This window comes from Phycodurus eques, chromosome 7 (assembly GCF_024500275.1).
Source record: "Phycodurus eques isolate BA_2022a chromosome 7, UOR_Pequ_1.1, whole genome shotgun sequence".
NCBI classification, from domain to species: domain Eukaryota; kingdom Metazoa; phylum Chordata; class Actinopteri; order Syngnathiformes; family Syngnathidae; genus Phycodurus; species Phycodurus eques.
The window spans coordinates 30,128,759-30,152,815 of record NC_084531.1 but is presented as its reverse complement, the minus strand read 5'-3'; the positions used below and the strand labels follow the sequence as shown (position 1 = coordinate 30,152,815).

Sequence of the window (24,057 nt, the reverse complement as noted above, 5' to 3'; positions counted from 1 at the left end):
AACAGGTGTAAGTGATGAATATTTAACGTGGAGAGGTCTCTGCTTCATTAGCGCGAAGAAACGATGAAGCGGCAAACACCGCGTCCGCTGCAAGCGCCGACATCAAGAGAGAACTTATTAGGAGGCATATTCAAACGCTTTCTTCCCTTCCTCGTACGCGGGTCCTTGTTCCGCTCGCACGTTTGTTACTTTTCCCACATCGAGACTGCGGCTTTGTCCTTTGAGAACTGAGGTTATATTTGGACCAGCATCAACTCACACTGTAATAAAGCTGTCATACTGTGTGTGCGTCTGCGCGTGAGGATGAATGGCAGCCCGTCTCGTGCTCTCACACTGCCGGCTTCTAATTGGCTGACACAGACTGAAGTGCTGCTGCTACACTTTTCTCCTGTGATGGATGAGCAGGAACCACGGATGGATGGAAGGAAGGAAGGAAGGAAGGAAGGAGGTCAGGAAGGGATGAGCTGGAAGGTAACGAAAAAGGTTTGAAAGAAAGAAGGAGGGAAGGACACCAGAAGAGTGAGCAGGTGTATACAAGTAGGTATTCCAGTGTTGCCATGGCAACAGCGCAAGCGCTCTCCTCGCTGGAAGCCAAGGTTACTTTCAAGCTTCAATGTCTCTCATTCAAATCAGAGAGAAGTGGTAAGGGTCCATTTTAGGGGCGGGGGGAGGAGCGGGGAAAGGAGTTTTGTTAGCTCGTCTGTGTGTGCGTGTGCACGAGTGAGGGAGGAAAGTGACTAATGTCTTCCGAGGAGCGCGAGAGGACAGGAATGAGACGCTCCGGCCAAAACGCTGCAGTAAATGTCCTTTTTGTCTTCATTAGACGCGGCGTGTCATTCCCAACATGCACTCAATCATTAACGTAATCACACACACACACACACACACACACACACACACACAAATGAAAGCATGGGCATAAATACAGTACATATAGAAAGCGGTGCAGAGCTATTCACTCACTCACTAATGCAGACACACAAACACACACACACCCATGCAGTGACTCGCACACACACACACACAGACTCGCGCACACTCACTGCCAAAATTGCTGCAACGCTCAGCCGAGCTGACCGGGTGAAGGAAGGGGAGGAAGGGTGACAAATGAAAGAAAGAAACGCTTGTACACTCCGCCTGTCTCGACTGAAGGAGCTGTGTGTGTGTGTGTGTGTGTGTGTGTGTGTGTGTGCGTGTGATGTCGCCGCTGAAGGGGGCATCTGTATGCAAATGAGACAGGGTTCTTCCTGGGTGACAAATCAAAAGGCCCACCTGCTGCAATGTGTGTGCGCGCGTGTCTGTGTGTGTGCATGCATCTGTCGGCACTGGCGAGTCTCAAACAACAACAACGGCGCCTTCTTTGCGGCGGCGGAGAATCCATCGGTGCAAACAAACAAAACGCCCCCCCCCCATGTTAGCCATAAACAAATAGCGACGTGTGTTAGCATGAAAAACGCAAGGTAAACACGCACACACAATCACACAGCCCGGCACTGGGATTGGCTGGGAAGCTCCATCGGCAGCGCACGGACACGCACGGGCTGCCGTCGCCATGACAACACCGCAGCGGAAGAGCACGTGGCGGGAATTTCAAGCAACCGAACATTCCGTGAGCTAACATTTACCCACAATTCCATTCGACTTTCCAGAAAGCAACCAACAGCATGAATTCATGGTTTTAGCCATTTTAAATCCATCCTTTATTCATCCAGAAATCCAAAATCGTTCAATTCAGAACTCCCACGAGCCAGCCATCTTGGAGCCGTTCACCCATCCATCAATCCACCTTTAATCAATAATCCCTCCATAACCAACCAACCAGCCGCCTATCCTCAAATCAAAACATCAATACAACACCCACCCACCATTGATCATCCATCATCCATTCATCTTTTCAGAAAACAGACAACCAACCATCCATGCACATTGTACAAATTGTACTTCCAATAATCCGGAATTACTCCGTAATCCCAAAAAGCAAGCATCGATCCATACATCGTCTATATATTGATAATCCATCATTCCATTCGTCTTTCCAGCAACCAACCAACCAACCATTGTTGATCCATGCATTCATGGATTAATTACAATTCATCTATAATCCCATAAACCATTTCTTCAATTTTCAATCCAGTATATACACCATTCATTCATCCTTCCAGGAACCAACCAATCAGTCACTTAATAGGTATAATTGATCCCTCAGTTGTATATTGTACATACTTTATATTGTACATATTATTAAGTATTTCCAGAAATCAACCAATTATCCATCAATCCACCCTCAATTCAAACTCCCACTAATCAACTATCAATCCACACACATCCATATCTTTAATCAATAAAACAAAAATGACCCGTTATCCAGTTGTCTTTCCAGAAACCAATCAATCACCCAAACATTTTCAAACCAATGCATCTATCAATCAACGCACCATAAATCCAGAATCCCACCGCTAACCAACCATTCAGAAATCCAACATCCGCACGCAATTCCTCATCCATCTTTATAGAAATAAAAAGATACATCATCCATTCAGCTTTCCACAAACCAACCAACCAGCCAAGCATCTTTGATCGGCACATGCATCTATGGGTGAGCAGGTCTTACCGGGATAGAAGTCTTTGGATTTGGACAGTTTGATGGTGGCTCCGGTCTCCTTCTGCAGCTGGACGATGGTCTGTCCGCCTTTGCCGATGATGGAGCCGGCCGCGTAGCTGGGGATCAGAACCTTCAGGAAGTACTCGCCTTCCTCTGCGACGGGAAAATAGCAAACGGTTAGGATGTTAGGATGGGGGACACTTTCCCTTCAAGCGCAATCTAATTTGACAAAGAAAAAAGAAAAAGAAAAAACAGGCTGGAGTCCGTTTGTAGCTTTTTTCTCATGCCAGACACTTAAAAAAATAATAATTAATTTGAATTTGGGGGATTTTTATATCATGGACAATATAGTTCAATAAAAAGTTCAATGATTCCGATTCTAATAATTCAGATTCTGATCGTATATATCTCTTTATAGCCATTAGGGAATAGGGAATGAGTGGATGATTCCGAACGCAGTCACCGCATTTGGAATCATTCTCTCATTCCCGAATCACTATACGGGGTTTTTACATTCATTCCGTTTTTGCGCCTTGATAATGTTTGACATTTTGTTTGTGTTGGGGACTTAAAGGTTGTTTTGTGAAAGTATGCTTTTGTACAAAAAGAAATAAAAAATTGGCATAATAAGATGAGGCGCTTTACCCTGTGTAGTTCCTTTGTTGCGGAAAGTCATTATTTTCTTTGTCGATTGAAATGAATGAGATGTAATTCAATTTACACCATCACCGCCACTACCACTACTACTACTACTACTACTACTACTACAAAGGCTCGCGGACATTTGTTAGACGAAGTAACATGGGTTGGTTGAACATCTTGCTGTTTAAACATACGATGTTAAATACTATTTTGTTGTATACTCTGTTTGTATGTGTTGCTGCTCCGTGTGAGTTCAAGTAGCAGTTGTTTGGATCCTTCCCGTTATCATAACAACTATGCTAATTTCAGTGAGCCTGTCTATAGAGTTTGTATTATAAATTAGCATTAAGATAGCAGTCCTTTGTAAAACAAAACTACATGACTTGGTTGAACGTTTTGTGTCAAATATATACCGTGTCTTACACTTTGTTTGTATGTGTTGCTGCTACATGTGTGTTAAAGTAACAGTTCCTTGCAGGTGTGTAAGTAACATAACATCTATGCTAATTGCCATTATCCCATCAAAGAAGTTTCGTATTATAGGTTAACTTTAACCTAACAGACTTTTGTTAGATGAAATACGGCTTGGTTGAACATTTTGGTGTTTCAATATACGATGCTTAATTCTATTTGGTTGTACACTCCATTTGTATGTCGCCGTTTGTGCTAAAGTAGCAGCTGTTTCAAGGTTTAAAATTACTGTAGCATCTATGCTAATTTCCATTAGCCAATCTATCTATGGAGTTTCGCATTCTGCGTTAGCATTAAACTAGCAGACTTTCTTTCTTATGTGGTTTGGTTGAACAGTTTAGTGCTTAAAGGTTCAACAAGTATTTTTCAAAGGATTTTTCTATGGTTTCTTTATATTGCCAACTTTCACCTATTGCGGGTGAGTCTGGATTTCAACGGGGGTTCACTGTGCAGTGGAAAGGAAGTGATTCCGATCAAAGCCTGTTTGTACCTTAGTCCTGGTGCGTGCCACTTTTTTTCCCCTCTCAATTACATTTCCTGGAAATTGAATTCCAGGAAGGTCCCGTTTGGACTCGAGTGTCACCAGTCAGGAAAGCGACGATCAAACGATGACCGATACCCAGGACAAGTCATTATTTCCATAATGTGAGGATTCCCCACTGGCGTTATTGCTCGCTTTTCCCGCGAAGCCTTTGAACGCGGCGGCCTCCGCTTCGGCCCTGATCTAATTTCGCCGTCGGGCCGAGGAATCTGGTCCTCGTCAACGTGTTGGCACGGCGACAAGGAGCCGGGGAGCGAGCTTCTAATCGGATCGCAGCCAGCCCCCGCCGCTAGACGCATAGCTCCACACCATCGCACGGGTTTTGGCGTGACGGGAAAAAAAAAAAAGACAAAAGCAAAGACATTTTTGTTGTCTCGCCTGCAATGCGGAACCTGACCAAGATGCTTGCGTTCCACATTCAGATAATTAGAGACTGAAATCAAAACGTCCTTGTGAGCTGGAGCTGCGCCGAGAACTTCTGGGGGAGAAAAATGAGACTTGGAGATGATCTTGCAACGGAAACAAACACGTAAATATTTAAATAAATAGAAAAACTGATACTGTAAATAAAGAAAGACACGTGCATTTCTCTTTCCTGCCTGCTGACTGACTGACTGGTGCGTCATTAGCTTGCTTCTTGGTCACAGTAGACCAGAGATGGGCAAAGTATGTACAAATTAAAACAACAACAACGATACATTTCGAAATAAATAATAAGAATATAAAAAATAAATAAAGTACTACACACACGGCTTGCTACTTTATTTAATCTGGCCCACAGAGCATTTACATGAGCAGGAGTCCTGGAATATTTGTTCTATTAATTTAGCCCAAAATTTGTGAATTAAAATGTATTTCTTCCTTTTGTATTTATAATTGTATTCATTTGTCTTATTTACTTGGTTAATTAATTGATTGTAAATAATAACAATTGTTGCAGTATAATTCTACATATGTTTAAAATTTACTTATTTTTGTCAAGTAATTGTTTATTGTACATCATATAAAAATATTCGTAAAATAAACTAAAATATAGATGTACTAAATTTTGTTAAGGCATTGGTTAATCGTAATTAAATGAATTATAATACAATTTAAAAATGAGTAGGAATAATGATTTGACTAATAAAGTAATCAAGTTTACGCATTCATCGTATCGTTTTCTGAGGATTTTTCACTTGGCTAGCCTACTAGCATAATTGCTTTTGCCATTTATATGTCCAGTTGCTTCGATTCCATAAGCTGGATGACTAACAATCAAAATCCAACTTGAAGAAGAAGAAAGAAAGTATGATGTTATTTGTTTTTGATATTGTGAGAGTAAATTAAAAATGACTTAGGCAATGATGCTGTTCGACTAACTATTTGTTGTATAATTGACTGCAGGCAGATTTTTGCTTCATTTTTAATTCTTGTTTCCACAAAAAGAAATGCACTTTTCTCTTTGGCCTTTTGTTCCCTTACTCTACCCCATAAAAACCCAACCGTCACCTTAAAACCAAGATACGTACTCAACCCTGATTTTTGGATGACCGTTACACAGCTAGTAAATCATAATAGGTAGTGTGTGTGGTATTATTCAACAGCGATGTTCCCACATCAGGCATGAAAGGAACACATCAAGTGGAAAAACACTCAGTTGTGAAGTCATCTAAAGATTTCACCTTAATTTACCCCTAAGAAATACGACGAGGAGGCAATAAAATTATCCACTGCTCATGAAAAAGTGTAGAGGTTAGTGAGCGAGTGTATCACATCAGATTTGAGTCCATGTGCCGTCCTCATGTTTGATAATCCGGGACACGTAACCCCCGGGGGTAGCAGATTAAAATAGGATTATTATTGCAGGGCCACACTTCCTCGCAAAGGCGGGCCCGCTGTGGAGCGTGAAAAAAAAATACAGCAAGAATGTCAACTTTGAACTGTTTGGGGTTTCAAGAAAAAATCTCCTTCCGCATGAAAACATATCTGCAGGCTGTCAAGTGCATGCCAAAGCAGCAGGTGGCACTGTAACCTTTAACCAAGAAACCTTTAACAATTAGAAGACACGAAAGCACCTCAACCTCCACCAAGGCCGAGCTAGCCTAAACAAGTACTGAATATAAATCCTGACGTTCCACTTCCATTTTTTACAAATATGGAATATTTTTTTCCGGTATTAGTCGATTTTTCATCTCATATCTTTCTAGTTTTTTTACATTTTTGTTTTCAAACGTAAAGTCATAATTACAGTAAAGATTTGTATGACAAACAATTGTCGGCCATAAATACTAAACAACCAAATGAGCACGCTTGAGTTTAACACTACAAAAGCGTGAATCAACAAATGACGCAAAATAAAAAAGACGGGGATGTCCAAAGTCTGTTCCGGGAACCATTTTTTATTGCCCTGCGTCATATTCTAAAAATAGGTCTTACTTAGTCCCGCTTGCAGGTGTTTCCCATGGACTGTAGTCCCAGAAGGGAGGCAGGACTTGAGGCTAGCAACTTCCTGTCTCCGGCGGTGCCCCTCACACACACAAATTTACACACACAAATCCACATGACGACTGGCGCACAGAAATAAACAAAAGCCGGCGGGCGTCTTAAAAAAAAGCAACAGGCGTCAATGTCCGGCGTACTTGATTTGACGAGTCAAACAAACGACGTGTCAGCGATCTTCTCATGTTGCGTCTGGTCACATGTTACGCCTCGACCGGCTTTTTACTCGACTATGATGAGCGCGACGAAAGACAAAGGGGAGGGAGCTTTCAATGTTAGCTTCAACATTAGCGTTCAATGTTAGCTTCCGAAGTGAGCCAACCTTTCAACGTTACTGCTAAGGAAGACCAACGGTGATAAACAAACGATACACGGGGGTTTACTGTATTTGACATTTTGAACTCGGCGATGCTGTGGAAATTGCTCAGCGCCGATTTCTCACTTCAGCCACAACTGGGCTATGTTGGTAATTAGCAGCTATGTTTGCGTTTGTGTCACACCGCGGCCTGTTTCACAAGGTTTAGCTGTCGCCCGACGACAAAACATTCGCGTCCGGGACTCTTACTTAAGACAATCTTTTGGTTTTCAACAGTTTTATCTGCAGAAGACAAGCTTGTGTCAAGACGATTCGCCTTTTAACAACATGAGCAACACCGGGTTACGTTGCTAACTACCTGCTAGTGCTAATGCAAGTTTAGCAGACTGGATTATTTTGTGAAGCTAATCTTTTTGTTTTCATCTTTTTTATTTAAAGACAATTTACCTTTTTGCAAAATTAGCAGCAACGGCTCTGTTGCAAACTATCTGCGAGTGCTAATAAAATCTTAGCATCGTGGTCTCTTTTGTGAAGCCAAACGTTTTCATTTCTAGTTTTATTCGCAGGAGACTAGCTTTTGTCGAGACAATTTGCCTTTTCACACTATTAGCAACAGCCGGGCTACGTTTCTAATTAGCTGCTAGCGTTGGATCAGAAACCTCCTCTACCCAAGTGCGCTCATGCAAACTGAATATCAGCATCCTGTACGCTTACGTCACGCCTTTTTCCCCCACCTCAATCATTTGATTTGCAGCAAACGAGTTTACATTAGCAACAAGTGGGCTACGTGGCTAACTAGCTACTAGCAACCACTTCAAAATATCACGCTAACCTTCCTATGTCATGCGGCCTTGGTAGCGTCGTCGGAGGTCTGACGTAACAAATGAACAATCTTTTTCTCCTTCACCGCTGCGTTTCCCGTCATGCACTTGGTGGTCGTCCCCTCGCCGCGGTGACCCACTTGTGCGCGGCGCGAAGCCTTGGCGCTGACCTGCTTTAGATAGAGGCAAGCTAATTATAACCAGCTCGTCCGCGCTAACAAGACGGGGGAATTGGTAAATAGGAATGGCGCAAAAAAAAATAAATGCAGTCCCACAATGCACCTTGTGAGGTGATGTATTCTCTTCATGACTTTATTGGCATTGAGTTAAAACTTCAAATTGTACAACTTCCATTATTGGAATTTTAAAGATTTACCAAATTATTAATATTTAATTGAATGATTTTTTTAAGAATACATGTTTCTCGTAACATTACATTATAATATATATACATATATATATATATTATATATTTATATATATTTACATGTATTTATAATATATTTTTTTACTTGTTCCTCCTAGATTTATGAAATTGCTTACTCCTTGTAACTTTATCACAGTTTGTGTAATTTTATGACTCATACTTTCTTCATGGACAGTTATGACTATTCTGGTACTTTTTGTAATTTTATTCTTGTTATTTTATAACTTTTTTTTTCTCTTATAATTTAATGACTTCATACACACAGCCTAACAACTTTGTTCTTTTACTTTTATGACTTCATTTGTGTAATGCTATGACTATTCTTATTCGGATAAATTACATGTTACATATTACAATTGCATTGTTATTTAGTTACTATTTTCTCTATCAATTTGATTACAATTTTATGACTTTATTCTCGCATCTTAACATTTTCTTGTATTTCTTTCTGACTTTATTTGTGCAATTTTACGACGTTAGTAAAATGACGTCACTTATTACACATTTACTTATTTTAATGTTTTGTCTTTTCTCGCAACATTACAAGTTACAACTTGTTTTCTTGTAACTTTATGACTTTATCTGTGTAATTTTATGACTATTCTTGGAATGTTATGATGTCATATATTTAAACTTAATTCTTGGAATTTTATAACTTCATTAGTGGGATTTTATGTTTTTTTTTTTCCTTTACGACTTTTTTCGTGTCATTCCTTGACTTATTCTCGTTGCTTTTCTCGTAATTGTATGACTTGATTCTCGTACTTGAATGGCTCTCCTCTTGCAGTGAATCTGAACTATTTTTTTCGGCAGCAGAGTCCAAATGGTGACACGTGGTTTTGCCTTTTAAAGCGCTTTTGCGGCTTTAGGAGCTCATAAACGCTGCAGCTGAGAGCTTTTACTCCAAACAAATGTTGCATCTCGAGTCGCTGTGGGTTTTTTTTTTTTCCAAAAGAAGCTCAATCCCGTCACGTGGCGGATCTGACCGCGGTCTCCCCGACCCGTTAGGGTGTCTCTAACCAACGTTGAATAATGCAACTGTTGGTTGCACTGGTGGATTTTTGAGAAAAGAGAAGCGTATGGGACAGAAGAAGTGGACTTTACTTACTTTACATTGCAGTCTTTTTTTGTGCATGTTCTAATTTCTGTTATTTAATGTATATTTTTCCGCATAATAATGCTGTCACACTCATTACTACTTTTTCTTCTAATCTTATGACTTTGTAAGTTTTTTATTCCCCCTGCAGTTTTTTTTTAAGTGCTCTATAAATAAAGTTGAGTTGAGGTGTGTTATCTTTACTTTATGACTTTCATTGTTTGAAAACTTTCAAATCTTTTTATGATTTCATTGTCGTAAAATGAGTTTTTTTTCTCAATATTACAACTTTATCATTATAGTATTATTTTTGTATTCATTTTTCATTACATGACCATTTTTTTCTTATAGTCATATTTTAATTTCATTGTATTTATTATGGCGGCACGGCGGACGACTGGTTAGCGAGTCAGCCTCACAGTTCTGAGGACCCGGGTTCAATCCCCGCGGGGCCCCGCCTGTGTGGAGTTTGCATGTTCTCCCCGTGCCTGCGTGGGTTTTACCTCCCACATCCCAAAAACATGCATTAATTGTCCACTCTAAATTGCCCGTAGGTGCGAATGTGAGTGCGAATGGTTGTCTGTTTGTATGTGCCCTGCGATTGGCTGGCAACCAGTTCAGGGCGTACCCCGCCTCCTGCCCGATGACAGCTGGGATTGGCTCCGGCACGCCCGCGACCCGCGTGAGGAGAAGCGGCTCAGAAAATGGATGGATGGATTTATTATTTCCTGATCATTTTATAAATGTATTCTCGCAATTGTGATTTTAGTTTATTTATTATGTTAATGTTATGTTCTAAAGATAGTTCTCATATTCCAACTTTGAAACTATTGTATTACTTTTTACTGTTATTTTCATTAAATTATTTCTTTTTTTTCCCACTTAATTTTAGAATTTTTTAAAAAGTGTAATATTTATATACAGTACATTTTGTATTTCTCATTGTACAACTTCATTCTTGTTTTCTTTTTCTGATAATTTTATTACATTTATTGTATTTGTATTACTTTATTCAGGGAATTTCACAACATTGGTCAAATGTTACATATTGCAATTGTATTCTTGTTATTTTCTTACTCTTTGGGTTTTATAATCCTGTGACCTTATTCTTATTAGTTTTAAAAGTCATTTAATGGCATTCACAATGCTTTACAACTTTATTCTCCTCTGATAATTTTATGACCTAATTCTTGTAATTGTATGATTCAATTCCTATAATTTTGATTATTATTGTTGTTTAGTATGTTTATTTATTTATTTATTTATTAAATTATCTTTTGTTCAAAGCCATGCTAAATAAGTCCCCTGGACTCATAGGGGGCGCTGCGCTCTGTTCTAAATGCCGAAACAAAAACAAGAATTTCTTTTGGATTCGGATGAGGTGGAAATTCTCGACGTAAAATGATACAAAGATGATATTTTGGTGACATAACTGTTCCAGTAAATCCAGATTTCCCGCATGATGGCAGCGAATGACCCCAGCGTGGAGGTCAACTTAACCCCCTGTCATGAACATGTGCTATTTGCAGGTTTCCTAAGCAGAGCTCAACATGTGTGTGGGTGCTCCATCATAAATAATACCCCATCACGGGGCGAGTAAACAGCGCAATCTGTTGCTAAGGCCCGCACCGACCCAGCGAGCCCAGAATAGGCGCCACATGCTGCGGGATTGAGGGCTTAAATCCTGGGGATCTGGTGTCCCCGGGGCAAACGGAAAAGGGGGTCTTCTTTCGCCCAGCCGCTTCCAACATCCTCATCCTCCCCACCGGCGCGCGCCGGCAGATACTAGACTTAAAGACCCTGTAAAGTCAATCAGAGATTTCGTTCTAAATACATAACACGTTTGCTTCAAACGTGCAAAGACTGTGAAGCACTGTATGCACTACTCGATGATGGAGTTAAAGCGTGAAACTCTTTTTCACCATTTGAATTTTTCAGATTTTGTTGTGGCTAATACCGCTCGGCCGTGAGTTGCCCCTCCCCTACTAATGTACATAAAAACTTGAGCGCCGTCGTTCACATAAGCAGGTGTCCGGCACAACTGCAGCGTGCAGTTACTTAAACCCCAAAAATGCAGCTTCACTTCGGATAGTCCGATAGCGATGCCGCTTTAGAGCGCCTCGTTGTCGGCCGTGAGTGCCCGCAGGTGACGCAGGGAATGGCGAAAGAGCAAGGAGGGTAGTATTTTTTCAAAACGTTTGACTTGACAGACAGCGTGTGGACAGGTTTTTGCGCTGGTGTTACCGCTTTAGAGCGCCTCATTGTTGCAGTTTGGCGGGATAAATTCCACCCACCAGAGGTTTTAAGTGGATATTTTGTTGCATTTTAAGTGTAGACAGAAAAAAAAAAAAGATGCTAGCATCTTTCCTATGACTACACATGAATGTATGTGACTTCATTTGGAGCTAGACAAAGTAGCATCCGTTTTTTAGGTCGAAGTACTGGTATTTGATTGGGAGTTGACAGTTGAGTGAGACGAGGTATTGTATATAATTGGCAGTAAAAAAAAAATACCAAATTTTGTGTTTAACCCTTAAAGTACATGCTGTTCCTTTCCCATGCACACATAGCATATTTCAGGCCAAGAATAATTTTCGACAACAAATGATCAACTGCAGATCTACAGATCAAAATGTATTAATAGCCTGTCTGGCATTAATAAACTGATGAGTATTTCTTAATCAGTGTTTCAGAGGAAATGTAAAGTGTATTTTCTCATGTTTTACAACACTTGTTTTTGGGAAACAAAACTTTCTGTTGAGAACGTACGATCATTCTTCTGCTGTTTCAATAAAAGAAACGAGATTGTGGAGTTGGCAAATACTCATCACGCCCGCTTTTCAAATGTAGAATTAAAGAACCCAGACTCGACCCCAATTCTGCATGCCGCATGTCATGTAAATATTGAAATCCCACATATTCAATTTGAGTTTCAATGTCAATTTTGTACGTATGTAATATCCACGTAATTGAATGATCAAGATTTGCACCATCCACAGAAGAACTTCCTATTCAGTCGTTCATCAAATAAAAGTGTTTATTTATTTCAACAATTTCCTAAGCTTTGCTTTTGCCCTGGCATTTTTAACTTTTACTTTCTATTTTTGGCATTTGCAAATCTCCCTTCTTCAATTGGATGAAATAAACAAATACGAATTGTTGGAGCTGTTTGGAGCTTCCTCCTGAACACTATAACCACTGACCAGTAGAAAGAAACACACACATTTATGGCATGTATAGTTTTACACTTTCAAGATTCGCCCCATGACCACCATTTTGGCATTTTGGGTATTTTTTATTTCTGTGAAATGACACAACAGATCCAATTTAAGCCTAACAGGATGTAAGGGTTGTGCACGTTTCAGAGTCTGGATTTTACTTTTACTTTCACTTAATTAAATGCGTTGACTTGTAAAGGAGGACTTCTACTTTCACCGGTCTAGTACTTAAGTACAAGTACCCCCAGGTGTACTTGTACTTAAGTCCAGAGTGCGATGACTTTTGCCACCGCTGCCTCTTTCTTGAAGACGTTTCCGAGCCACTACGAACGGTAGTCGGGAATCGTTCTGGGGCTAAAGCGTTGCGCTTTGAGCGCCGCGATGTCCGCCGGGCTCTCGGGTTACAAGCGCATTCAACGTGCGCTCGTAACGTGCAAAACCAGACGGGACAGCGCCCGCTTTATGAGCTCGTTAATGCTCGCCGCTTTGACTGCCTTTCTTCACCACCGGCTCGGAAGCCTCGCAATATATTCGTGAACATGGCCAAATTACAAAAAAAAAAAAAAAAAAAAAAAAAAACACACACACGTATTGCTTTGTGTGTGTGTGTGTGTGTGTGTGTGTGTGTGTAGGCTGGACAGTGGAGGGGAACCCGGGGGGGTGGGGGGTGGCTGGGTGCGTGGCCTTTGGAGGATTCAAATATTCATCTCCTTTAAGGGAGAGTGAAGGGGGGGGGGGGCATGCTTTGTCTAACACCGCCCTGGTCCTGGGGGTCTTTTGTTGGGGGGTTGCATACAGAAAGATACACGCACACACACGCACGCACACAGTGAAACAGCAGTGACACTCCACCAGCTGTCTACGGTCGCAAAGATAGGCCAAAATACACTTGGAGCTCGTCAAGGGTTTTGGGGGGATTGTTTGATGCCGCGTGTGTTTGTGTGTGCGTGTTGTCTACATTTCATTTTGGCGTCCAGCCACTTTGGCGAGCGACATGTTCGAGAATCCTCCGCCGAGCCATACGGCGCAGATCCGTGACACATTTTGTGAATTACAGCTTTTTTTTTTTTTCTTTTGCAGATCCCGCCGTACACATCCAGCGACGTAGCCGAAAGCGACCGGACAAAAGAAATTCAGTCAGTAACTCGTCGCCGCACACCAAGCGATTGAGAACCTCACATGTACCGACGCGCTGCAACTGAAATACCGCAACTCCGTATCGGCTTTTGAGGCTCCATATACAAAGTATTGCTGTTTATGGAACCACTAAAACATGGTGTGATTGTCAAGGAAGAAGCGGATTGCCACAAAGAGCAAACGGGTGAAAGTAAGGAGAATGTGTGGATATTTTAAGAGGTTGTTGACATTCACTCTCGATTTTTTTGTTTGTTTTAGGAGTAATAAAGAAGAGGCGATGACTGCGAATGGTTGTTTGTTTGTATTGTGCCCTGCCATTGGCTGGCGACCTGTTCAGGGTGTACCTCGCCTCTCGCCCGACGATAGCTGGGATAGGCGCTGGCACGTCCGCAACCCTAGTGAGGATACGCGGGTACAGAAAATGGATGGAAATGGAGTAATATAGAACAGGGGAACCTTAATTGAATGCACCGGGAAACAACAGACTTGGGATTTAACGGACAGAAAATAATGTCCGGTTGGAACTCAAAACAGCCCTTTGTCGACACGTATTTCTAACCGACGTGCCTGTGTGGCGGCCATGTTGGCAGGAGCGACATTCCCATAGAAGGCAATGCATGGAAATTAGCTTAGCGTCGGCACTTAGCTCAAAGGGGGCGTGTCCTATCTATGGCTGTTGTTTACCGGAGAGCTTGTCGTGTCTCGTCTCAAAAGATTCTATACTGATTTTGATACAGTATATTATACAGTTGTTGTTTTCTCAAGCTCTTCTCGATGCCATCCAGTCGTAACGGAAGTGGGCAAAGGAAGTGCGCCGACCTGGCGGCTCGTGAAAGCGACCCTCAACTCGCCAACGCAACAACTTTCTCCAGCGAGCACGCCATTAACAGCCGCGATCACTGCGCCATCCCGGCACATTTTCAAGCTTTTTTTTATATTTATCAACAATAATTTTGTAGTGTACACGGTCTTTTAAGGCCACAATAAAAGTGCCTCAAATTAAAGGGAAAAAAAGGGTTAAACGGAAGACCCCGCCCCTGTATTAGTCCGTTCAATCGAGGTGAGTTTGAAATGATGAAGTCATTTGGAATCATAGCTTGGCATATATTTAAGCTTCAAACAATTATTATAGGCAGGGGTGCACGACCTCACTGGATGAACTTAAAGACCTACAGCACAGGTGTCAAACGCAAGGCCCGGGGGCCAGAACTGGCCCGCTGCATCATTTTATGTGGCCCGTGACAGCAAATCATGTGCATCAACTTCCATGATTCCTACTAAAATCCGGACAATTCGAATTTTGACTGACTGTTGCAGCCCCTACGCAGCAAGACCGCCGTGCCCACAAATTCCATCGCCTCGTCAGCCACCGTCACCGTTCGCGAGGGAGTTTCTCGTGTGCCACTCGCTTGCGGCTCGACTGAACCGAGAACGCAGCGAATCAATTCATGAAGTGATTCCATTCAGTATCACTCAAAAGAAAAAACTACTCGAGCGCCGTCTACCGCTCTGTTCCCAAAAAGAGAACATACAAAATGTTTGGCACGCAAATGCACAGTGACACACTTGACTGTGGTCCACTTTTAATATGTTCAGAGCACCTGCGCAACACTTACAAAATGTGCACCCCTGATTATAGGCAATTATAAACCTTTTTTGGGGACGCGTCTACTACTCTAGAATTTCTGCTATTCGCGTCAGGTCTTGGTTAGAGCGCACTGTAATTACAATTATTTTAATTCATTAGATGAAATGGAGGCAGCTATGCAACAATGCTAACAGCCTCTTTCGCTGCTTTGCGTGTGTGTGCGTGTGTGTGTGTTTTGGGATGAGGGGGAGGTGCACGTTGGTCTTCCTTGCTTGGCTCAGCTATTTTTTTTTTTTTTTTTTATCGCCCCCTCTCATCCATATTCATCGCCATCCTCAGCCTATCGCGCGGCTCGCTCGGCTGCAACATCCCCTTGCTCCTTTTGTTTTTTTACTTTGATGCAGTATTGTGGGAAAAAAAGAGCATGTAGAAGGAGGAGGAGAGGTCGAAGCCATTGGCTTCACCGTCCTGCCCTATCAGTTGGCGGCGGCGACGTTTGCCGGGCGATGGGTGGATGGATGGAGGAGGAAGAGGAGGGTGAGGGCGTGACGGTCTGGAACGCAGCCTGATTAGAATGCACGAGGAGGACGAAAGGAAGGAGAACGCAGGCCAGGAACGCCGTGTTCTCCGACGTTTGCGTCCCTACGACGTTCCTTGTACGCTTCATGCTGTCGCTTTGCGGAAAAAAAAGATGCTCCACTCCGAACACCTATCATCGGCCTGTCTGATACTGCTGTGTGTGCGCGTGTGTGTGTGTGTGTGTGTGTGTTTTACTTGTCCGAACCTTCCGGGGAAAAGAAAAAAAGAAAAGAAAAATCGCTGCATCAGTCCAACACAGCCGAGAGTGGAAAGTTAACGAAAAAGAAAAGGACAGAAGACAAAGGGATTACGAAGCGAAAAAAAATAAAATAAATAAAAACAAGGGAAGGAAAATGTATGGAAAACGGAAAGGAAGGTGGTGGAAATAACTGAAAAAAGAAGGAAGGATAGAAAATGAGGGAAGGAAAGGAAGTGATGATGGGGAATTGAATGTGTGAGACATAAGAGGAACGGAGGAAGAACTGAAAGGAATACAAAGAAAATAAGAGCAAATGAAGGGAAAACAAAGGAAATGTTTGGCAATAAAGGCCAGGAAAAGGAGAGAAATTTCAGTAAAAGGTCAAAAGAAAAGGAAAGGAAGGAAACTGACTGACGGAATTATATAGTCAAAGAAAAGCAAATGAAAGGAAATGCTCAGAAAGGAACCAAATCATTTTTAAGTGAGGGAAAATTAAGAAATGACAAGTAGAGAACTGAAAGACTGAAACTAAAAAGACGCAAGAAGAATGAAACAGAAAGCGAATTTAAGGGAGGTAAAGAAATGTACAGAAGGAAAGAAAGAAAAGACAAAGGAATGAAATGTTCAGACAAAGGGATTAAAAGGATAAAGATAAAAACACAAAAAGGAAAAAGCTTAGAACAGATGTGAAAATAAAAAAGGTGGAATGCAAACATGAAGAAAGAAAGAAAGAAAGAAAGAAAGAAAGAAACAAATGAATGAAATGTCAGGTCATGTAAAAGGTAAATATTTTAAAAAATATAGATATATGAAGAACAGGGAATAAAAGAACTCGCACAGATATGAAGAAATTGTTAAGAAGTCAAAGGAAAAAAAAACTACAAGATGGAGAAACTAAAGAAGAAAGGAAAATGTACGCAGGAATGAATTAGGAATAAAAAGAAAATGATAGGAAGAATAGGAAAGAAACAGTTGAAAAACGAAGAAAATGAAAAAACGAAAAGATGATGAAAGGAACATAGAAGGGGTGGAAATAGAGGGCTGATCCAGTTTGGTTGCCATGGCAACTGAAACTTCAGACCTTCCTCTGGAGGCCATCTTTGCTCCTCCACAGCAACCGCGAGAACAAGACGAAGACCCCTCCTCTTCCTCATCATCATCATCATCATCTTGCTAACGTGTTGAACGGTCGCGGCTGAGCGCGCTCGCTAACGGCCGACGCGCTCGTTAGTATTTAGACCGTTAGCGCGAATGTCAATTGCCCTTCTGCCAGCCTCACTCGTTTATCTCATCACTTGGTCCCTGAAAAGTCAACTTCAGCAGCTGGCCAATGGAAATCAAGTAGCTTTTGCTTTGTTAAAAAAATACTTATTATTGGTTATGGAATTATTCTAAGGGTGGAACACCTTTTCTCGTAGCAGCTAATGCAACCTAACGGCGTTCTGACGTGATTTTGTGAAGAACGCAGTCATTCTTTCTTGGAGGTAGACGACGCAGAAGAAATCGAGCCGGCTAAGTACATTCAAGGGAAGTGCGTGACGTATACCAAATTAATGTTTGATAGTCGCTTGTTTGTAAAAAGATTGATCGTAAAAGTGGCTAAAAATAGCGAACAAATCGCTCCTGTCTGTTCGCAGCCATTTTGTTGGTGTGGGTAGTGCACATCAGCGAGGACACAATTTTAACTACTGAAGCTGTTAAAAGAACAACAACAAAAATGTAAGTTGCCCTGACAAATATACTTGCCCAGGCCAAGTTAGCGACTAATTTTCTTCTTCTTTGAATTGCTGGTTTGATCGAGCGAGTTGTGCTCGAAATGAGGGTGCATTCAGGGTCTGTGGATTAAAGCGACGTCGATGCGTAGGGGGGCGTTCGGGGGGGTCGGAACAGCGGCTCCTCATTGATCTTTTCATCTTTGAGACCTTCAGACCTTTGAGACGTTTGCTGTGATTTATGAGCTGCAGGCGGCCATTTGGATCACGCACAGACCACCTGACTGCAGACACACACACACACACACACACGCACACGTACACACACACATTTACATTAAGACACACACACACGTATGTGCAGTGACTAAAAATGACTCGCTTTCTCATTGCCTGTCTAACACAGCAGGGGTTTTGGGCTTTTATAGTTAAAATCCTATTTCAGTCCTCTGAAACAATCAAATTCATGTTTATTAATATTCATTATGAATTTATATATATTATGAGCACATAACTGAGTTGAGGGCTGCATATGGCCCGCAGTCCGTAGATTAGCACAACTGAGATTTGAAATAGTTGCTCTTTCTTTTAACACACTTGACAGAAATCAAGTGCAGTGGTAAATCATTTGCCCCTTGAAATGAATGGAAATGCCATTAACCTGCACCAGCCCCACGCTGTTGTCCTTCGGGTGTGCGCAAACGAAGAAGGCACAAACGAGGAAGAGTTTCACAACTAAGTGATTCCGTGAACTGCAGTAGCAGTCGCTTAAAGCAGGGCTGTCAAAGTCGTTGTAGTCCAAGGGGCCTAATTTGATGTCAATGATGTAAAATCTTATCATACTTATACATACATATAATAAATAACAATACATTTTCCCCTTTCTTTTAATATAAAAAAAACAAGTACAGGAGGAAAATCTTTATATTTAATTACTTTTTTTTCAGATTTTCTTTTTTTCAGAAAATGCTGCTTCAGTTTGTCATCTGCATGTGTACATAAGTAATAACAAGTATTCTACTATGCATTCTGAGGCACTAAACTAAGTCACAGGTATTGGGAACTGAAAAATGTAGAAAGGGAAAGGAAGGAGAAAGGAAGTCAAACACCTAAAACATAATAATCTCCAACTTTCCAGCATTATGTAAATGTATCTTCCGCCGCCCGCCAGAGTCCCAAACCAGCAAAAAGTTTAACGTTGCCTCCTTGGGGGAGGTAATTCTGCCTCAAAGAAGAAAATAAAGCTTGCTAAAGATGCTACTTCTGTACAAATGTTGTTGATGTTTTAATAGGTTTATAATGTGTTAGGTTTTTAATACAAATTAGTCTTTAGCATTGTGTAATTGTTTCTATTTCTATATAACTATTTCGTTGATTTTTAGAGGGAAAATGTCCGTCCTTGTTGCTGACATTGCAAAAATCTACATACAAAGCCTCTTTTATGTTTACATTTTGTATGTGTTCATTTTTAGAAGTAAAATGTCACTTCTTGCCATGAAAGAGTTGGTTTGATTATTTTTGTACTTTTCACATTTTTGCATTTGTTAATTTTTGGAGGTAAAATGTCACTTCTCACCATTTAATATTTAGTTTTACGATTTATTTTATATTGGTTCATTCATTACTTTAGTGAGGTAAAATGTCAGCTTCTTGCCATGAGTTGTTTTGACTTATTTATTTTTGACATGTATATTTGGGAACGTATTCCTTCTCAGAGGTAAAATGTCCATTGTTGTTGCTGACGAGGCTAAAACCTCAACAAAGCCGTTAAAGTTTTCAATTGCGCGTGACAAATAAACAACAAGCCCAAATGATGGCATGGCTGGCATGAGTTTAAAGGTCATGAGGACTCACCAGCTTGGCAGCGTGGAGAAAAGGAACATACATGGAATCAAAAAAATAATAATAACGGATGTCATGGATACAATAGAAAGCACATTAGCATGCCTTGGTATGCAGTGTGGCCGGCACGGTGATCGACTGGTTAGCGCATCTGCCTCACAGTTCTGGGGACCGGGGTTCAATCCCCGGCCCCGCCTGTGTGGAGTCTGCATGTTCTCCGCGTGCCTGGGTGGGTTTTCTCCAGACACTCCGGTTTCCTCCCACATCTCAAAACCATGAAGACTCTAAATTGCCCGTAGGTGTGAATGTGAGTGCGGACGGTTGTTTGTTTCGATGTGCCCTGCGATGGGCTGGCGACCGGTTCAGGGTGGACCCCGCCTCCCGCCCGAAGATAGCTGGGACAGGCTCCAGCAGCCCGCGACCCGCATGAGGAGAAGCGGTAAAGAAAATGGATGGATGGTATGCAGTGTGTGTGTGTGTGTGTGTGAGTGTGTGTGTGTGTGTGTGTAAAGGTTAGGTATTGGTAGAAAGAAGCAGTCTTACCATGGCTCTCAGTGTCTTGGTGTGGGAAAACAATGCCTTCGCTTTCAAAAAGGGGCTGCAGGAAGGCCACTACAGAGAGAGGAAGCAGAGAGGGGAGCGGGGTGGAGGGGTGGAGGGGGGTTTGCGTGGCGTCAACTACTTTGTTCACAGAAACAACCGAGACCAATTGCTAAGCTAAAGGCTAAAACACCGGGGTGACTAAGTACACTTGATTAACGTTAACATTGACAGATTGCGGTTGAATCAAAAAGACATTTGTGTCAACAATAAGTTGCGATCTTTCGCCTTCAGTCGATTCGGCCGAGTCGCTCCTCGTCCTCCTCTTCATCCTGCTCTTCATCCTCATCCCAAGCTTTTCATTTGTCTAAATGGACGAGCCTGGCTGCCCGCTGCACTCAGCTTCCCCGGGGAGGGGGCTTTTGCATGCAGCACTAAGCTGCACTAAAACCTCCTCGCTGCTTTAAGTCGGTCGTCAAAACGAAGTCACTCATCGGAATATCACCGAATTTAGCCACGAGTCAAAACTCGCAAAGCAACAACCCAACTAACTCATCAAGACGTCACAGATTTAACGAACTAATGACGATGTCACAGACTTAACTCCCTAACCAAAACAGAACTGATTTAGGTCAATAATCAAAACATCAACCTGACAACATTGGCCAAAAATGCTGACTGCGGTTGCAGCGGCCACTTCGACACAGCAAGAATTTTGAAAATCGGACAATGGCTTCCGGAGAAATGTTGTTTCTTTGTGTCGGACGAAATGTTTTGTGCTATCGAAGATCTGGTCAGAAAACGCCTTCAAATTAGAGTAAAGCGCAAACATTTGATTATTCCTCCACATATGTCCTCGACCGCCTCATTCCCCCCGCTGCTGGGGAAAGCCCTTCCCCGATAAACTGACCAGTTTCAGTTCAAAACATCCACAGATTGCTCGCGACGACGCGTCAAAATGACCCTGACGTTTCGAACAGCATCACTCGTCCTAAAAACTCAACTTCACTAGCGCAAATGGAACATTATTGGTGAAAACACACGTACAATAGGTCACGTCATTCGCCAATCGATTGTTTATTTGTTATACAGGGGTTTAAGTGCGTTTGAAGTGCTCTTTCCATGTTTGTTCTTTTTTTTAGAAAATTCCACAACGATGGCAGCCACCTGTCACGTTGCAAATCAAAGCATCAACGATTTAAGTCACTCAGCAAAACATTAATTCATCTTGATCATAACTGATTTAAGTCACTTGCCAAAATATGACCACCTTGACTACATCAAAACATCATTGGTATAAGTCACCAGTAGAAACATTAACTCAACACTATTCAAGAGATTTAGATCACTTATCGAAACATTAATTTAACTCAATCAGAACAAGATTGTTTTAAGTTACGAATCAAAACAAACTCAATCCTAACAAAACTGATTTAAGTCAATTGAAACATTTAACTCAATCATAACAAAACCAATTTAAGTCACCAATCAAAACATTACTTTGACTCAATCATAAAACCAATCTAAGTCACAACTTGACTCCATCAAAACATCACTGATGCAAGTCACTAATTGAAACATTAATTTAACTCAATCTTGCCATAAGAGATTTAGTCACTGAGCCAAACAATACAGAACTGATTTAACTCCCAAATCAAAACATCGCTGATTTAACTCATGAAGTCCCAATTCAAAACATACTGACTCATCATAAAAACCATCGACTTCAACAGGCCTGACTCAAACATTCAAGCGGGACGGTTGTAAATAGGACTGACTTAAACGGCACTGACTTAAGTCACTTATCAAAACATTTAAGTCACGATTAGAAGCATGTAGGGACTTAAACGCCGCATTACTGACATCGCTGCACTGATGTCAACCCCCCGAGCAGACTTAAACGCCGCAAATGTAACTCACCCAGCTGAAATTAAATTAAAATGCAGCCCTAACGTAAACACGAGCGAGTGTATACGACGATGCCTTAAAAACGACGGAGTTGAACTATCAAATCAGAGCTCCAGCTGCCAAACGTGGCCTGCGTGAGGTTTTGGGCAAGTAGGTCACGCAAGAACCACTCGGCAAATGTTTGGATGCGGCACAGATTTAACGGATTTCAGATGATTTAAATGTTCTGCCAGTTCAAAAAAAAAATAATAATAATAAATCACAAGCAACCGGCCTGTGATTATTTTGAAAGTCTCGTCTGAGGATCTCTTCGGCCACCTGCCTAACAAACTGCTTTAAAAAAAAATAAAAAATACACATATCAGTACAATTTGGACGAAATAATTCTGTCGTAAGAATCTGGAACCTTCTGCTGACCTACAACGCATATTTTTAGCCTCGGAATGCACCATTTAAAAAAGTGAAGCAATGTGCAATATGTATTTACTACGTGTGAACTTTTCCACACGTTCAGGGGCAACGTCACCCACTCGACAAGGACAAGCGTCAACAACCCATGAACCCGTGTCGCTTTCAAAACTGCATGAAAAAAAACCAAAACACCTATTTAGGCTACACATTTGTCGATTTCTTAACCATACTGCATATCAAAACAGACATTTGACTTGAGTTCGCTTGGCCATTTTCGCTGATTTGATTTCGTAGTTGTGTGCATGTTTTCAATGTAGACAAATATGAGCCTGAATGTAGACATTCTCATTGTTTGCATGATGGTTGGAATGCTGCGATGGGATGCATGACAGCATGTAAACACAAAAAGAAAACAAGTATGGAGATTGCCATGGCGACAGAGACCGACCATCAGAATATTCATAACCATCATAATCATCATCGGTGGCGCGTGAGTGCACACTGACGCACTTGCTTGTCAATCGGGCAATGGCGGCTGACGTGTGAGATTATCTCTCGCTCTCTCGCTCTCTCACAAACACACACAAACACACAAGGTCATGATGCCTTCACGCACCAGTCGCATCCGGATTTCTCTTGTTTACGTCCCACTTGTTCCTCCGGCTTCACGGAGGAAAAACAGGCCGGGTGGAGGCGAGGCTTGCGCGGCTGCCTCGCCTCCGTCGTGCTTCATCGTCTCCTTCCCGCCGCGCAGCCGATAAAACGGAGGCTCCGTTTAGCGTGACCGACGGCTCCACGGCAATCATGATCACAATAAGAATATCAATCGGCGTTGTGATTGCAGCGCCGCCATTCCGTGGGCCGGACGACAACCGAACCGAACCGAACTGAACCGAACCAGTCGTCGCTGCATCTCTCACCTCCCGTGTTGGTGCGCTTGGTGCTGCTGGCCTCGGTGGGGGTCTCCAGGGGTCTTTTGCGCGAGTCCGGCGGGTCGGCCTCCATGTGCGGCGGCTGCTGGCCGTGGTGGTGCGGGGTGGCGAAGAGGCCGTTCTGCTGCACTGCTCCGCCGGCCATCATGTTTGCGCTCGCTCGCTCGGATGTTGCCTCGGTCCGCTTCAAGTCCCCCCTTCTCCTTCTTCTGGTTTTTTTCTCTCTTCTTGACGCAGCGTGGCCGCGCGGGTGAGTCCTCGGGTGGGTGGCGCGCGCGCGTGTCCGCACAAGACAAAAAAGCGCTGTGGGGCTCTCGTGCGCGCGCGTAGGAGAGATGCTGGAGGAGAAGGTGGCGGACAAGACAAGAAGATTCCACGAGACGCTGGCGGGCTGGTGCGAAAAGCGCGTTCGCGTCAGTCGTCCATCACGCGCCGAAGCGGGTCAAATCCGAGCGAAAAAGGACGGGAAACGCAGGGCACGCGCAGGAGCGAGGAAAAGGGATCCGCGCGTGCGTGTGCCTTGCGTGCGTGAGGTCGGGAGCGCGCAGGAGGAGGAAACGGAGAGAGCCGCGCCGCTGTGCGTCGTCTCGCTGA

General features: G+C 42.4%; 1 protein-coding gene across 3 annotated transcripts in view; it reads right to left on the bottom strand.

Annotated features, from left to right (window-relative positions):
* The window catches only part of LOC133404911 (RNA-binding protein Nova-1-like), a 58,960-nt gene extending 34,903 nt beyond the window's left edge, over window positions 1-24,057 (bottom strand). Inside the window, exons 1-3 of one of the 3 annotated variants that reach the window (XM_061681425.1) lie at window positions 23,452-24,057; window positions 20,216-20,284; window positions 2,612-2,755 (exon numbers count right to left, since the gene is read on the bottom strand). In XM_061681425.1, coding sequence (XP_061537409.1) covers window positions 2,612-2,755; window positions 20,216-20,284; window positions 23,452-23,611 — 373 coding nt within the window. In that variant the 5' untranslated portion in view covers window positions 23,612-24,057. Of the gene's footprint in view, window positions 1-2,611; window positions 2,756-6,674; window positions 6,769-20,215; window positions 20,285-23,451 lie in introns of those variants that run through there. The other 2 variants (XM_061681426.1, XM_061681427.1) reach the window with 2 other exon arrangements.